The sequence below is a fragment of the Phyllostomus discolor genome, chromosome X, assembly GCF_004126475.2.
Source record: "Phyllostomus discolor isolate MPI-MPIP mPhyDis1 chromosome X, mPhyDis1.pri.v3, whole genome shotgun sequence".
NCBI lineage: Eukaryota > Metazoa > Chordata > Mammalia > Chiroptera > Phyllostomidae > Phyllostomus > Phyllostomus discolor.
In genome coordinates, this window is record NC_050198.1 from 37,112,263 (window position 1) to 37,130,901 (window position 18,639).

At 39.6% G+C, this 18,639-nt stretch overlaps 1 protein-coding gene across 1 annotated transcript; it reads right to left on the reverse strand.

The window, feature by feature from the left end:
* Nucleotides 1-1,523: 1,523 nt before the first annotated feature.
* LOC114505718 (fatty-acid amide hydrolase 2-like) lies at nucleotides 1,524-15,903 on the reverse strand. The gene is made up of 4 exons (XM_028523471.2): nucleotides 15,756-15,903; nucleotides 13,550-13,661; nucleotides 11,176-11,370; nucleotides 1,524-1,943 (listed from the first exon to the last, which is right to left on the reverse strand). Exons 1-4 carry the CDS (start codon nucleotides 15,813-15,815, stop codon nucleotides 1,768-1,770), a joined length of 543 nt encoding a protein of 180 aa, XP_028379272.2. The 5' UTR covers nucleotides 15,816-15,903; the 3' UTR covers nucleotides 1,524-1,767.
* Between the last annotated feature and the right edge of the window lie 2,736 nt (nucleotides 15,904-18,639).

Genomic DNA, 18,639 nt, shown 5'->3' on the forward strand with positions numbered 1-18,639 from the left:
TTGCACTTCACTTTCTCCCCAGATGCCACTGGTGCCCTCCCCACTGTTGCCCTGGTGCTGCATCCCAGAGGGGGGGTGCCTATGGGAATCTTAAGTGTGTTGGAGGCCCTTTAAGAGGACGCAGTTTCTTCCACTGCCCCAACCCCCACTGGTTTTTACAGCCAGAAGTTACAGGGACTTATCTTCCTGGTGCTGGGACCCCTCACCGGCGGTGTCCCTCCCATTTTTATCCACCCATGTGGATGTGGGGCCCCCGTTCCCATCTCCACACCTCCCTGCACCACTCCACGCCTCCACGCCTCTACGCATCTCCGCCCCTCCTATGCTTCTGGATGAATTAGGCTTCTTTAACTCCTTGGCTGTTGGACTTCCATACTGCTTGATTTTCTGACAATTCTGGCTGATATTTGTTTGTAGTGTAGCTTTATTTTTTGCTATAGTTGTGCACAGAGGCGAGGCGTGTTCACCTCCGCCTGCATCTATTGTTATGTATTCTTTTGTTAAGTATATCTTATTGATTTTTCTATTCCAGTTTTCCCAACTTTTCCCCCTTTGTCCCCTGTTATCATGTATTTCTAACCCTCCACTATTTTATTGTTATATTACACGTAAACATACAATAATTTTATGTGTTACATGCATTCATTTTATTTACATTCATTTATGTCTATAATGTTATATTTAGAACATATATAAACCTATACAACTTTATGTATTTATAAAATATAAACATATATAACTTTATATATAACTCTATTGTGTGATATATTGTTTATTGTTATACATAACAAGCATTAGAAAGTCATTTTGCAACTATCAAAATATATTACATATATCTACTTCTACCTCAACATCTAGATCCGTATCTACTTTTCCGCACCTCCACTCCCATTTGAGTTACAGTCCATCACTGTTATTCGTGTTGATTTTCAAATTGCCCCACGTTTGGCCAGTGAGAGCCTCTTTAAACTGTTCCTGTGCCATTTTGATATATTCTCCTTCAGCTTTCTGTACTTCATAACTTTCTAGCACAGCAATCTGTTCCAGGCTCATCTTACAGTTTCCCTCTCTCAGTCCTGGAATCAGCTTTTCTCCAAGAAGTTCTGGTTCTTTTTATTGGGACGAGGTATTTGGAAATGACAATCTGGGTGCTCTATTTGATTATTTGTGCCAAGATGGCACTGATTTCTAGACCCTCTTTAGTGGACAGACCTACGACGCAGACTTTTGCTGATAATACTGGAAGAGGGTTTCTTGTTGCGTCTCACCTGCTTCCATACTCCTCTCCAGCACCTCAATGTTCACACGAAGTTACACTGACATGAATTCACTGTGTAGCTGTCATGCCTTGTCTTTGTCACCAATGCTCCTGCGTGGAATTCCCTTACTTCACGGCAAACACATAACTGGGTTTCAAATCTCAGTTTCAGCATCACCTACTCTGTGAAGTTGGTTGCAATTCTCTAATTCAAATTGAGTATGTCCTTCTGCGATCTCCTTATTGTACCTAAAAAAGACACTGCCACGGCATATAGGAAACTTTATTGCACTCATTCATTTACATGCCTATCTCCTCCAGTAAACTGAGGGCAGGAATCAAATATTACCATTTTATGAAAGCCAACAGTTAGTGAAGGAAAGAAGAGTGGAAAGAATAACTAAACAAGTGATAATTTTACGATTGTGTTTTCTTTACCTGCTTGCTGGTGCTTGATGTCACCCAGCTTATAGAACACACACACACTCACAACCCGCAAGAAGGCCATACTACAACTTTCCAGGACACACCCAGCCCCCAAAACTTTTCTCCAAGTACTGGGCCACAGCCAGGGTCAGGTGGTCATTAAAGGGTCCAGCCACGACCTGGATCCCTAGAGGAAGTCCTTTGGCATTCAGACCCAAGGGGCACTGGGTCACAGGCAAACCCAGGGCATTGAAGACACCTGAATGAAACAAACGAGAATAATGTGAGAAGCCAAGACATGTTCTTTAAAACTTATTTTCTCCCCTCAATTGTACCATGGTGATGATAATACTTGCACACCTGTAGAGTTTCCTATCTGCTAAAGACTCCTCTAGGGACTTGACGTGTTTCATAAACATTTGAATTATCACAACAAAACCCTTGAGACAGAAACTGCTAATTATTCCTACTGTACAGATCAAGTAACTGAAGAACAGAGGGAGTTAGACAACATACCTACAGTTGCTGGGCAAGTAAAGTTCAAATTAGGATCTAAATGCAGAAAATGGGAGCGAGAGCTAGCACTGTTTTCTGATATGGTACTCCTAATTTGCCCTGTGTAATACTTTCAGAAAAAAAAAATAGAGTAAATGCTTAGTGGGGGCAATATCTTCTTGCATTATGAATTTTCTTTTCACGTATGAGCCTTTGTAATAGAACTGTGTGGTAGTCTAGATTTGTAAATTTTAATTCTTTGCCATATTCATAGAGTATGTTTATAGTTCATGTGTGAAAAGAGTATGATTTAATTCTTTTGCATGCAGGCATCCACTTATCACAGCCCTATCCATGGCAGAGCCTGTTATTTCCCCATCGAATTGTCTTTGAAACTTGGTAAAAAGTCAATTGAACATAAGTATAAATATAGGGACTTGTATTTGCACTCTGAATTCTCTTCCACTGATTATATATATATATATATATTATATATATATATGGATATTCATATATCCTTATACCAGTACCACAATTTATTGAATACTGTAGCTTTGTTAACTGAGAAGTGTGTGTACTCCAACTTTTTCCCTGTTTAAAAAGGCCTTATACTCTCTGATCTTGTTGATTTACTGGTTTCGGGTTTTTTGAAAAATTTCTTAAGATTTTTAATACTAATTATGTATTTAGTGAATAAAGATAATTTTACTTGCTCTTTTAAAACCTGGATGCCTTTTATTTCTTTTTCCTTGGTTACATGTACTCACAGTGTTGAACACATGTGGTAAAAGTGAAAATCCTTGTCTTGTTCCAGATCTTAGGGAGGAAACCTGTCTTTCACTAATATGTATGAAGTTATCTGTGGGTTTTTTGCATATTGCATATCTTGAGGAAGTCCCATCTATTCTTTAATTTGTTGAAAGCTTTTTAAAGATTTTATTTATTTATCTTCAAAGAGAGGGGAAGGGAGGGAGAAAGATGGAGAGAAACATCAATGTATGGTTGCCTCTCACGTGTGTGTCCCCCTACTGGGGACCTGGCCTGCAACCCAGGCATGTGCCCTGACTGGGAATCGAACCAGCGACCCTTTGGTTCTCAGGCCAGTGCTCAATCTGTTGAGCCACACCAGCCAGGGCTGTTGAAAGTTTTTGGTTCTGGTTTTGTTTGCCATGAATGGGTTTTCAATGTTCTCCAAAGCTTTTTTTTTTTTTTTTTGCATCTGTTGTGATTTTAATGTGTTTTTCCAATTCCTAGAATAAATCCCACTTGTTGGTGGTGCATAATAGTTACTTTCACACTGAATTTGATTCACTAATTTTTTTTAGGATTTTTACATCTATATCAATGATGGATATTGATTTATAGTTTTCTTTTCTTGTGATGTCTTCATGAGTTTTGGTATAACAGGTACTGGCCTCACAAAATGAATTAATGAATGAATAGACAAACAAAGGCCCTACCAATCAAAACAATGTGGTACTGACATAAAAGCAGACACATAGATCAATGGAACAGATAGACAACCCAGGAATAAGCTCGTGGCTTTGTAGTAAATTAACATGTGACGAATGAGGCAAGAATATACAATGGGGTAAACATAGTTCATCCAGTAAATGGTGTCGGGAAAATAGAACAGATATTGTGCAAAAAGTGAAAGTAGACCACCTTCTTACATCATACACAAGAATAAACTCAAAAAAAGAGTAGAGACTTAAATGTTACACTTGATCCCACAAAATTACTAGAAGAAAATATAGGCAGTAAAACCTCGAACATTCCTGGTAGCAGTATTTTTGCCGATACATCTATGGCAAGGGAAACAAAGGAAAAACAAATGGGACTGCCTCAAACTAAAAAGTTTTTGCACAGCAAGGGAAACCATCGACAAAATGAAAAGACAACCCACCGAATGCACTGAATGGGAGGACATATTGGCAAATGATATATCTGAGAAGCGGTTAATATCCAAAATATATAAAGAACATATACAACTAACACAACACCAGAAAGGGAAAAAAAAAAGAACCCCACCAACAGTGCAATTAAAAAATGGACAAAGAACCTGAACACACACTTCTCCAAGGAGGACATACAGATGCCAATAGGCATATGAAAAGATGCTCAAGAACACTAATCATCAAAGAATTGCAAATTAAACAACATGAAACCTCATGGCTGTGAGAATGACAATTAAACCTCATGCCTGTGAACATAGGTATCATCGATAATTCGACAAACAACAAGTGCTGGGAGGATGTGGGACAGGAGAACCATAGTGCACTGTTGGTGGGAATGCAGACTGGTGCAGCCACTGTGGAAAGCAGTGTGGAAAGTCCTCAAAAAATTAAAAATGGAACTGCCTTCTCACCCAGTGATTGCACTTCTGGGAATTTATCCGAAGAAACCCAAAATACTAATTGAAAAGAATAGATGCACCCTTTTGTTCATAGCAGTATGATTTACAATACCTGAGATTTAGAAGCTGCCCAAGTGCCCATCAGTAGATGAGTGGATAAAAATGCTGTGGTATATTTACACAGTAGAATACCACTATGCCATATAAAGAAGGGGCGAATGGTACCCTTTGCAACGATGGCATGGTTGGACCTGGAGAACACTGTGCTAAGTGAAATAAGCCAGCCAGAGAAAAACAAGCATCACATGGCTTCACTCATACGTGGAGTCTAATGAAGAAAATGGGCTAACAAGCAAAACAGAGACAGACTCATAGACAGAGAGCAGGCTGACAGCTCTTGGGGGGTGCTGGGTGGAGATATTGAACTGAAAATAAAAAAGAGAAAGAACTCATGGACATGGGCACCAGTGTGGTGCTTGCTGGAGAAAGGGGGTTGTGGGGGACATGGGGGGGATAAATGGTGATGAACAGAGACTTGGCTTCAGGTGGCGAGCACACAACACAACCTACAGAAGTTTGTAGAATTGTGCACCTAGAGCCTGCACAATTTTGTTAGGCAGTGTCACCCCAATAAATTTAATAAAAAAGGAAATAAAGATGCTGGATCTCATAGTCTTTTCTGTCTGCTCACAATAGAACTTTTGCAAGACGGGGCTGGGATGGATGGGAGCTGTCCATCTTTAGGTTCTGTCCTGCCTATGCAGAGTGGAATCTGGGCGACTCGGAGCTGGAGCTTAAGAGGAAAGGATGGGAACAGCCTCCAGCTTAAACGCCACAGACAGCAACCATTCCAATCAAGAATCAGTAGATTTTTTCCATATATGCTTCTCAAATGGCACTATGCCCTTTGATCAAATTTCAAACTTGCAACACTTTTATTGGGTTATTTTGTCCAGTTTCATTGCTGCGTTTTTTGAAGAGAGGTTTTGCCAAGCTTTTCACACCGTCCTTTTGGAAAGCCCATTGTTACTAATTTATATTTGTTTATATGTTCAGAACTGCAATGTGCTAGTCAGTAGGGATTGCATAGGTGGACAGGAAGGTTGCACAAACTGCAGCCTCCATAGAGCTTGTAATACAGCAGCAGGGTTATGTAGAATCTATGTTCAGAGTGCACGAAAGTTTCATCTCTGTGCTTAGCTTACCAATGAGTGAAATGACCAAGCTCACTGTATGGAAACGTCCTGAGACCAAATTTGTTCTGAGAGGGAAGAATGTCATGATCGATTATTGTGGCTGCTGTGAGTACACGAAGGGCCCCGGATGATGGTGCACTACGCTTTTGCCAAAACTGATGCATGAAATCTTGAGGTTTAGCCTGATGTCAGATGCTGTGAAAGTCAGAGAATCTCTGGGAAGAATCAAAAGGCAAAAGCAGTGGTCTTCCTACAGGAGGTCTGTAAATGCTGACTGCCCAATGCTGCTCATCTGGAGATGTAAATGGCCCTAGAGGTACATGAGGACAGACACCTAAAGTCAACTGGGGTGCAGGGGGAAAGCCAGTAGAAGGCCACTTCTGTAAGCTGTTTCCTCCCCTCTCTCCTGGTCATCGCCTCTCCCGCTTAATATGGCATGTAGGTGTTGCGGTAAGTGTGGTGAAGCTTAAGTGGGAGATGTGTAAATGAATCTATTGAGATAAGACTTAAACTGTAACATCATCGATCCTTATTGTCACCAGAGAATACAATAAGGATAACAAAACATTCCAAGATTCTGCAGACTACATTATCTTTTATGACTGTTACTGCACTGGCACCATAGAAAGAATGAGGGATATGGGTATGGTTCCAGGACAGGTAGCATGATCTATGTTTGATGCAGTTTTTGGCATGACTCTTGAGGTTCTCCATGACAGGCTTACGTCTCCAAACTCATGTCCACTCTCCACCCTCATTACCAATTCACGCGCTGCAGACAGTATACTGTTTCACTTTCCCATTCTCACGGTTCCCAATGTACTTTTTCTGTACCATTTCTCATGGGGTTTCTACTGCCTGGATTACTTTCTTCCTTTCCCTACTCCGCTACCTGGATAATTACTAATCCTCTCTCAGGACCCAGGTCCCATTTCAATTTCCCCCGAAATTCTTTCTTTGCCTTAGTATTTGGTGCCTTTCTTTTGAACCCTCTGGTCTTATTCGTATCTCCTACTAGGCCAGGCATGAAGTATCGGAATCATCTCTCTAACCCCGGTGCATGCAGTCTGGTCTCGGCGAATGGTTAATAAAGATCTGGTTATTCTGGAGTGTCAGTGAAACATAGTAGTAAAGGTGCTACCATTTCCTGAACAGCAAGTGGGGCTGGAGAACAGGGAAGGAGGGCAGCTGCAGTCAAGCAGACCTGTGTTTGAACCATTACCCTCTTTCCTGCACAGCTGAGGAGCCCTGGCAAGCCTCTTTTTCCTCCTCTGTGTAGTGAACTAACGTACAAACTCTGAGAGGTGGGGGCCTGGGTTCCATTTCCATTTCCAATACCACCTTAGCTATGTGCCTGTGGAAGTGTGTTTGAAGTTCTTTGTGTTTGAATTCTTTCATCTCTGAAATGAGGGTGATGATAGTTTCTTGTTTTCAGAACTGCTGTGAGTATGATATTGGACGAGGCCTATACAGCTATTGGTACAATGCATGGAACAGATAAATCAAGGGGAAAATATATAGCGATTGTTATGAAGTAAAACAGAAATATTAATATTGCCTAAAGTCAACATATACGTATGCATGGGTTCAATAGATTGTAATATTACCATTATTATTAAAACTTGTAAAGCATTTGATACACATGCTCACATTTAAGCATTCTTCCAATGGTGCTGCAAAATACATGGGGCGTCTTCATCATCACCATAAAAAAATCACAGTGCAGAAATTAAATATCTGACTGAATTTACCCATCCTGGAAGTATCAGGCAAGTATAAAAATCTTCTACTTGCTTGTGTAGAAACTAACAAGAGTATTGCCTCATAGAAAAAAATAAAAACACAGCTAAACACTCAAGCTATTTGGCGTCCGACAATTCTATGTCATTGACGGAAGGCCTCCCAAACTGGTCAGTTTTCAGCTTCAGTGGCGGAAATAAAAGCAAAACAATACTAAGTATCATCGACCCATGTGTGGGGTGGAAATCACACTGGCTTTGAAGTCAGACAATTCACAGTTGGATTCCAGTCCTGACTCTGACCCTGAAGTCACTGTTTCTTTGTCTCTTTCACAGGCCTACCTGTACCTGCTGTGGAGGGTTTCTGGGAGCCTTAAATGACAAAATGGATAGCATTCCTAGCTCCTAGTACCTGGCACATAATAGATACTTAATCAATACTGCTCTTATCTATCATGGATCTCGTATCCACATTACCTGGTTCACAAGACTTAATTAACTACAGGGAAAAGTTCCCAGCGGTGGCTAACTTCAATCAGAGGAAGATCCCTCCAAAAAGCTGTAAGTTTGTTGTTCCACATAAAAATTAAATGCAGTGGCCTATGTGGTAGTTAATTTCACATTCTTGGGGTGTCCAAGCAGAAATGAATGAACACTCCATCAGCAAATTATAGAAAGGGATTTAAACAACATATGAATAGATGACTTCTAATGTATAACCTTGGCATTCAGTATACAATGGATAGGATATGAAAACACAGAAGAAATCTTTAGACGGAATAGTTTGAGGCTAATTTTGTACAAAATCATCCTTCACGTGGTTTCAGCTTACTGAATAACCCCTGAATGGTCCAATATTGGCTGGTCCATGAACTGAGACTGACAAAGCCGTTATAGGAGGTAGGGTAAGTTTTTTAGGTAACTCTAGTTAGGACACAAGAGGAGTTCTGGAATAAAAACTGGGAAGTGGGGCTGTGATTTTTGGTGTGAGAATTGACCTTACAGTGTCCTTAACTATAGAACAGGAGTCAACTTCTTGTATTCATTCTTGGAAGCTTTGCGTTACACGTTGTGCTTCAAACAGCCCCCGGGCACAGATAAAGTAAACTATAGAAACACTTTGTGGAACTGTGATGTGTATTATCAAGGAGGAGTTCCTTCTGAGCTTGAGTTCCTTAGTTGAACAGATTTCTGGATGAATACAAATAATTGTTATTAGATAGGAGGCTGCCAGTCGCCTTGCCTCACCAAGAAAACACACTCCTCCCACATCCCCTTATTTTCTTCCTGGGAATTTTGCCAGAAGGGCCGGGAGCAAGTGTTCAGGTTAGCAAGTAGATAGCAAGTGTTATCTACTTCGGTAAGGCCCTGCAGCATGTTTCGGTTCTCTGACATCTGTAACATCAAACGAGCGTGAGTCGAACAGACCGAACAGACCGAGATAAATAAACTATGCAGTGCCACGTCTCCTGAGCTGTCTCTGTGGGTGGGGAGGCCAATGAGATTAAATAGGCAAGAGCATTCGCACCATCAAGAGTGGGAGGTTTCTGGGACTCCTGCCTGTGGAGGCTGTCGGAAGGGGCAAACATCAAAGCGAGGAACACATGGGAGACCACAGTCTGTCCTTTTCTGTTCTTATGCTATTAGACACATACCCAGGGATCTCTGCCACTGCCATGATTTCGGCTATCGCCTAGGAGCAAAGGACCTTCCCATCTACAGTCCCTGACCCACGTTTCGGACCTACATAACCAAATTCCTATTTGACATCTCCATATGGATATCACAGGGAAACCTCAAGGTACAAAAAAAAAAAGTAAGAAATAAAATGGCCTGGCAAAATGACCTCTTTCCTCATGGAATGCAGTCTAGACAGAGTTAAGACACACACATGAAAAGATTGCTAGTAAAACAAGAAGTGTTCTCAGGAACAACAAAATAGTGATTTAGATAAAAAGTGGTAGAGAATCTCAAAAGATGGATCTTTCACTGTGGGCTGAATAAGGGAGTGGTCAGAGTTGAGATATGAACCAGGTTTCCAAAGGTGAGCTGGTCTTGGTCTAAAATGCAGGCTGAGTCACCCTTGTTAATCTCAGGGAACATCGGACTAGACTCATCTCTGCTGTTAATAATTAAAAATTAGTGAGCAAGCTAATAAATGACATATAAATCTTTATAAAGGCATATTACATAAAAATGAAAAGAAAAGCAGAACAAAACAAAATCAAAAAGCTTTAAGTAGCCACTTTCTCTTTCGGTTCTTTCCTGTAGACAACTACATTTCCTTGCCTTCACAACTTGAGTAGCTAGGTGAGAGAAACTTAGGCAGGAACGTGTTTCAAAGATTCAAGGAATTGGGAGTAACTGACCAAAGACAAGAATTAGAGTAAAGATGAGAAAATGATGGATAAAAACTATTATTTGTACCCTCTCCCCCTCATCCTCCACAACCCTAATGCCAAGTACTTTACATGCATTATTCAATTTAACCTTTTCTTGACTGTTGAAAACAATTATTATTTTTTTTTTGGTTAAAAACATTCAAAGGTAATATATGCTCCTAATATTCTGAAAAGAAAAAATAAATCAATATGAAATTATAGAAAATAAAAAAACCAAAATCCCTTACCCTCCCTCCCAATCCTATTCTCAGGCAGTAACCAGATTTAACAATTTGCTGTGTTGTGAACATGACTTTCCTTAAAAAGTTTTTAAAAGATTTTATTTATTTATTTTTAGAGAGAGGGGAAAGGAGGGATAAAGAGAGGGAGAGAAACATCAATGTGTGGTTTCCTGCCACGTGCCTCCCACGATCCCCCCCACGTGGACCTGGCCCGCAACCCAGGCATGTGCCCTGACTAGAATCGATCCTTTGGTTCACAGGCCAGCACTCAATCCACTGAGCCACACCAGCCAGGGCTGAACGTGCCTTTTGACAGCAAAAGAGCAAGATACAGATTACCCTTTATTCCTAGAGGAGGAACAAGATTCAGAAACATTCAATATCTTGCTCCAGGAAACACAGGTAGAAAATAATAGAGACAAGTATTTGAACTCAAATAAACCAAGCTCCAAATTCTAAGTTAAAGTGGACCACGGGATTATAGAGCAAGAAAATATACAGTAACCCTGGAGAAACTATAGAAACTGACCTAGTATTAATACATTTCCAGGGGCCTTTGACCTCACCTGACCATGGCCCAGACACAGCTCCCAAACCCGCTGAAACTGAAACAAATTAATTGGGTGAATACTAGGCTGAACGGAACGCAGGAAAGATGACAGCTAAGGCAAAGAAATGGGTATCCTGGAGAATTATATTTTGTACTAGCATTTTGGGGGAAGCCACACACCCTGGGGAAAAAGCTGACTTGGCTTTAGCGTGATCAGAACAGCCAAGGCAGCCTTTGGATTCAGTTAGTTCACACTGTGTTACTGAAGACGTCACGGAACCTCCCTGAAGCTCAGTGCTCTAAAATGTGATACTCATGCTCACCTGCAGGGTTCTAGGGCAGGATGCAGATACTAGCAAATTATCATCCACATGTGACAATAGAAACTGCTTTCTGGAATTTTCTTAAAGTACACATTATTTTTGGACATGCATATATCAAACTTGTCCAACAGCAAAAGGAAATTACACTTTTCTTGGAAAATACCTCTATTTCTTTAAGATTAAAGACTAAAAGAAGTACAGTTAGTTACCTGTGTAAGCAAAGTTGAAAGGCCTTGTCAGAGGAACATGATGCTTGGGAGCCACTGTGGGATGGGAGGGGTATAAGAAGACACCATCATCACCGAGCATCTCCACCAATTCTTTATGCAGGCTTTCTTTCACTGCTGTAAACTTTCTGTATTTCTCACTGCTGTATTTGAGTTTTTCTTCCAATAAGGCCAGTCCTACAGAATGATAACAGGCAACAAGTTAAGGTATGACATTTCATTTCCAGTTTTAGTGTTCTAAAAAAGTAAATAAATTCTAGTGCTCTTTAATTTATCTTTTCTTACTGTAGAACATCGAGGAAGTAAGAAAGTGGTGAAGAAACCTTATCACCTTGCCACCCATACATGAATATTGTTGACCATTCAGTGCCGAGTCTTAGTCTTTTCCGACAATGCTGCCCATGGAGTTCTTGCTTCTCCCACAGAGCGTTACCTCATAAGGGTTTACGACTGTGAAATGTATCATAGCTTTTTCTTGAACTAGCCCATGACTGTCGGGCATATGAACTTTTCCAAAAAAAAATTTTTTTTAAGATTTTATTTATTTATTTTTAGAGAGGGAAGGGAGGGAGAAAGAGAGAGAGAGAGAAACATCAATGTGCGGTTGCTGGGGGTCATGGCCTACAACCTAGGCATGTACCCTGACTGGGAATCGAACCTGTGGCACTTTGGTTCGCAGCCTGCGCTCAATCCACTGAGCTACGCCAGCCAGGGCCCTTTTCCAAAATTTTAATGTCGTCATAAACACCTTCGTGCATGGAATTCTTAGAAAAACTTTGTAATAGAGTTATAGTTTTAGAGGATTCTATCCAATGTATCTTCCAGTTTTAAATTGTTTTAGGAAAAGATCATTAACACATGCACATGTACACATATTTTGCACATCAGTCAACTATGCATCATATGTGCTTACTAGATCATAGTCAGTATTTAATACTAGTATTTATTTTAGTAGAGTTTACTGACTTATTTAAAAATAAGTTTATTGCTCCTATTATGAAAGGAGCACATAAGTCTAATAGAAAATAAAAAAAAAATTCAAAAGATTACAATGGAATAAACTACTCACCCCAAAATATCGTGCCCCAGGGGAAATAGTTGCAAATGTGTTAGTACACTTAGTTCATGTACTTTTCTGTGCAAATATTATGTCTTTGCTCACCCTGTATGTAAAACTTTCCACATTTTCCACTCACCATTTTAACTACATTGATACACACGTTATAAATATATCTTTGTTAACTTGGCCTTAAGTGCCAGCATAAAATTTATCCTATATGTGAATGTGAATTCACTACCTATCCCTCTGTTGTTAAACCTTTAGGATGCTGATAATTTGTTGTAAAACATACTGCAATGTACATCTCTATAATTTTTGTACTATGGTTTCATATATTTTTATCTGAAGAGTCTAGCTTCTGGCCAAAATCCACTTGAAGTTCCCAGTATGTGCATGGTTAGGTTCTATCTCACGTGCTTTAGATGCATAATTCATTTGACTAGTCAAACAATGCAAGGCAGCACATAATCCACTCAATCACACAGTCAATACATACTTTCATTAATTCCTTTTTATAGAGGAGAAAAATGAATCACTGACAGGATAAACAACTGAATGAAGGTTAAGCAAGTAGTATCTATAAAAGTGAAGACTGGACTCCAGTTTGAAACAAATAACCAATCTCTATTTGCCTCAGTTTCTCACTATAAAGAGGTAACAGTACTTATATATACTATCAGACTGTCTTAAATGCTTAAAGGGACAACACATACAAAATACCAAAAACCTAATATTTGGCACGTAGGTACTCAATGAGCATTTGTTTGTAGTAACAGCAATGTCCAACTCTGCAACAAGGGTACACAGCTGCATTAACTTCTTTGGAGAGGTGCTTCAACTAAACTTACTCTACAGGACCAATAATTAACATTTTATCAGGTTAATTCACCAGAATAGTCCTGTACGGGCCAACACCTGAAGTCAAATATTTTGCCCAAATGTTCCATTTTGTATTTAAATACAATACATGACACGAGAAAGCATCCTAGGTATTTGAGTCTGTGAGATAAACATTTCAAGAGCACCCTTTAACTTGGTACCCATCCAACCTTTATGAATTGAGGTTTCTAAGCCTATAAAATGGGCATTGTAACAGACACACTGCAAATCAATGAGATAAAATGCACAGGACTCACTAAGCGCTTGGCACATAGTGAGATGTCAGCAAATGATGAGCGCTAATTCATTATTAATATTTCCGCTTTCCCAAAGTGTTGCGAGTGGTTCTTATATTCTTGGTAAGATGTTCTTCCCTCCCCTAAAGACATCAAAACAGAGAAAAGATGATTTCTATACCAATGGCAGGGATGGTGTGCACTGATAGGCCCAGGCACCATTTGACCAATTCCCACAGAGGGTTGATAGGCTTCCCACGGTCACTAAGCAGATCCACAAATTTCAGAGGTTCCTGAGATGAAACAAAACTTTATTAACCGATGTCACATCAATAAGTCTGATTTTTAAAAAGAGCTGGGAAAGGAAGAGATTAAATGTAAATGTGAAAATAAACATCTCAAACTGCTAAAACAAGAGATACAAGTATTCTCTCAAAAAGGTATGTTTAGGACAATATGAATGAGAATGTTCACAGCAGCACAGTAAATAATAGCCACATAACAATCAGCTGATGAACAGATAAACAAATTATATCAATTCAATAGAATATTGTTCAGCCATAAAAAGAAATAAGGTACTGACATAAGGTACAACATGGATGAAATGCAAGAAATATTAAGGTAAGTGAAAGAAGACCATAACAAAACACCACACAATGTACAATCTCACCTATTTGAAATGTCCAGAATCAGCAAATCAAGAGATACAGAAAGCAGGTTAGTTTTTGCTAAGGCTGTGGATCGGGGCAGTGAGGATATTGAACGTGACTGATCATGAGTATGGGTCTCTTTTTGTGGTGATCTCAGGAAAATGTTCCAAAATTGATTGCCATGATGACTGCACAATTCTGTGTTTTAAAAACCATTTAATTGTATGCTTTAGATGAGTGATATGCATGATGTATAAATTATAATTCAAGAAATCTCTTATAATAAAGCAACAAAATGACCATAAACAAGTATGGCTGAGGAAATGGCCACATCCTTTTTCCATAGTAAAAGCTTCAAGTACCAACCATATAATGTACTTGTTCCGAAGAGATGAACCATTACTGAGCTACACGGTAGAGCCTATGAATACTAGATCTGAGTCAGGCTTCACAATTCAAGCTGAGAGGACACCAGTTCTTTTCACCCTCTTTGTCTTCTTTCCAGTTTTTAAATTTAGGACCAACTTTCAAAATCAGCACCTATGTTAGGAGTTTCTCCAAGTTACTCAGTATAAGAGACTATCTCCTGCAAGTGCTAAGAATAAAAGGTTTGTTACTGATCTTTGATTTAGCATTGTTCTCACACTCTGATTAGGAACCTATATCTCAGAGTCTAACATCTAAGCTTGTGGATTTACATGGACTTCCTAGTCTGAGATATTTCCAAGGTGCTTATATAAAAGAAAAAGTGTATGTGTTTCTTAAACATGGGTATAGTGGCTGGTAATTTATTTTCCTGGAGGTAGAAAGGGATTGTGAAAGTGCTCCTTTATTGAAGGGCTACTAAATGTCACATACTTTACTACATATATTCTGAATCCAGAAAATAATCTTGTAACGCAGGTATCAATAGCTTCATTTCACAGATGAGTAGAGCGATGAATAAACAAGAACTCTCTCACCGAAAAGAAAAAAGAGCTGAAAGTGGCTTGCAACTTGTATTTGGGTCTATCATACTCCAACATACACATTCTTAATGGCCACCATATGTACAAAAGTTAAAAGACTTGAAAAGGGCTGCCTATTTCTTCATAATGTCAAATGCAACTTATTATTCTTAAATAATTCATATTTAAAACTTTCAGTGAGCCTGAAGAAATCATAAGTAAAGTATCTTTCACAAGTACCCACATCAACTTCTAAACTTAGCCAATAACACCAGGGTGAAATACATTGCAGAAAAGCGGATAATTGTGTGTGTATCTGTAAACACCTCTGATGGGGGAGGCAAGCTGTGATCTTGACCACTGGAATTACCTGAACACTTCATGCTTTACTGAAGCCTAAATGCTCTGATACCCAGCACACGCTTTACCGGGATAAACCTCATGCCACTGTACCCGTGTTCATAATGTCACCTCTGCTTGGAACACCTTGTATAACTTCTTTACTTAGTGAAGGCCTCCAAATTATTCAAGCATTGGTAAAGAGCAATCTTACACCAGGAAGCTTTTCCTGACTTCCACCTAGAGATGGGTCCTCCCTCTGTGATCACACAATCATATATGCTTATACCACTAGAGCACTCACCAAACTGTATAATCCCGAAGTATTTAACTATGTCAACTATTTGCTCATGAACTTCATTCCTACATATCTAGAACATATGGCCCACAATAGAGGGCCAATAAATCTTTGCAAAAGGAAAGAAGAAAGGAGGAAAAGTACTGAACATACCTTCCCATCATATGCTCTTGCTGACATCATTGTGACCCATAACTGAAAAGAATACTTCATTTGCTTCAGTTTAACGTGTTGAACGGAGGCTCCTAGCGTATTTTCCAGGTGAGTCACAACCTTAGGAAATGAAGATAGAATGACAGATAAACATGTGTAGGAAAAAGAGAAATCATTGGAGAGTGCTGTCAGCAAGATGGCTTACAAGGAAGCTCCAGGCCCTCATTGCTTCATGGAAATACCAACATACAGACCAAGTAGCTCGGTGAGACCTCTGAAAACCAGTTAAGAAACTGCAGCAATAAAACAAATGACCAAAAAAGAAAAGCTGCCCTCAAAATGCTAAGAAATCTCATGGGACCTTTGCTCATTCTTGTCCCACCCCCTTCCTGGCACAGCGCAGAAAGATTGGGAGGAAGCCACCTACCTAACTACTAACTTCTACCTTAGGGTGGAAGGAAAAGAGTGGAATTTGCTTGCAGAGTTCTGGCTAATACAGGGGCAGCCTGGAGCACTGGTTTATCTCTTGCTTGTCAGGGAACACTGATGGGCGGAATTGAGTTATAGTTTGTCTATCAGGTCGGAAACCATCAAAAGCAGTGGTTGGAGCTGTGGCATGAGAGAGTTGCATGGTTACTGTAGACCTGCGGGTACCTGGATATAAGATATTACAGACAGAGCTACCATATAGAACAACTAAGGGTTTGAGAAGAAACAGGATGAGACACTTAAGGAAATGAAGACATTAAGGAGTGGTTATATGTACAGAGGAAATGGAATTTTAAAATGTGCAGGCTCAAAAAAGACCCAACTCCAAAGGTTTTGACAGAACACTAAATCTTTAGGCTAGGTTAATTAGTAAAGGACTTCCTCTGCACAAAGGCAGTCCACAAAGATGAGGAGAGGTTGATATGATTTTAAATACCTAATTTTTAAAAAGATAACAAGGCATACTTGTTTCCCTGTAAAGAAGGCCCTCTTTCTTTAAAAAGAAACAGGGAAACATAGCCATTCAAAGGAACAAAATAAGTCTCTAGATACCAACCCCCTTGGCTTACTTTACAAAGCTTTTAAAACAACAGTCTTAAAAATGTTAGTGGGTTAAAAGACATCATGGACAAACAAAAATCAAAAAACGATATGAACGAAATTACAATATAAACACAAAGATGTAAATTGTAATAAAGACACAACCAGAAAATCCTGGAACGAAAAATATAATGAGTGAACTGAAATGTTCACCGAAAGGGTTCTGCAGAAGGCGGAGACCTGCAGAATAATAAATCAACGAAACAAGCCTATAAACAGATCATCGGAAAATATTGGGTCTCGGGGCAAAAAGAAATAATGAAAACATGTGAAAAGAGAGCAAGGTATTCATAGGATGCCATCAAGTGGAATAATACATACATTATAAGAATCCCAGGAAAAGAGAGAGAAAAGGAGACATAGATGTTATTTGAAGAAATAGTGGCTGAAAACCCCCCAACTTGAAAAAAGGAACTTGATACACAAATACAAAAGGGTGAACAAACTCCAAATAAGCTAAACCCAAAGAACCCCATAGTGAGAACTATTTTTACCACAATCTTGAAAATCAAACACAGCCCTGGCTGGTGTGCCTCAGTGGATTAAGCACCGTTCTGTGAACCAAAGGGTCACAGGTGCGATTCCCAGACAGGGTACATGCCCGGGTTGTGGGCCACATCCCCAGCAGGGGGCGGGTGAGAGGCAACCACACATTGATGTTCCTCTCCTCTTTCTCCCTCTCTTTTACTCTGTTAATAGATAAATAAAATTTTTTTTTAAAGAATCAAACACAAAAGAAGAGTTTTCAAAGCAAGGGAAAAGTGACATATCATATACACGAGAGCTTCTACAAGGATGAATGGTTTTCTTAGCTGAAATCTTACAGAACCAAAGGAAAAAAATAACTGTGAACCAAGAATAAATGTGTGGCAAAACTGTCCTTCAAAAATGAAGGCCGTGAGTGACATCAGCATTATGCAATGTAAGTAATTGCTCTTTTTCTGAATTTATAAAACAAATTTGACATCCATAGCTGAACAAATGTGGCTCTGCCCATTACACCAAGGGATCCAAGAGGCTGCCAATATGCTGGTGCATTCAAAACCAACAAATGGAACTTAGGTAGGGCCTTCAGATCCAAGGGAGTCCACAGAGTTGCCACATACCCACTCTCAAGTATTGGGAAGAAGAAACCCGGAAAGTGCAAAACTGGGTAGATATATGTGAGTGAGATTATTCACTCACCTGGAGATTATTCACTCCAGCCTGCCTGAAGGGAGATTCAAGCATGGCATTGGAGAGACAGACAAATTAGAAAGCAGAGGAGAAGGAGGAATTTACCAAGGCAGTCCTGCTCCCCAGGGGGACACTGCAAGTGCTGAGGCTTTTGACAGCAGCAACAGCAACCTCCTGGTATGTTGGAATTGAGCCATAGTCTTTATCAAATGCACTTAACAGACACACATAGAACATTCCATCCATCAACAGCAGAGTACACATTCTTTCTAGTGCACATGCAGCATTCTCTGGCAGAGATCGTATGATAAGATACAAAACAAGTCTGAGCAAACTTAAGAAGACTGAAATGTTAGCTGTCTTTTCTGAACACAGTGGTATGAAGCTAGAAAACAAGAACATAAAGAAAGCTGGGGAAATTTACAAATATGTATAAACAACACATATGTGAAGAACAAATGTATCAAAGAGAAATTAAAAGGAAAATAAAAATTGTCTCAAAACAAATAAAGAATCCCACAACATATAAAATTCCATGGGATGCTGCTAAAGCTTACTTAAACAACGTTATAGACCACAAAAACCCGAGCCAAATTCAGAACATTCTAACAGCAGTATA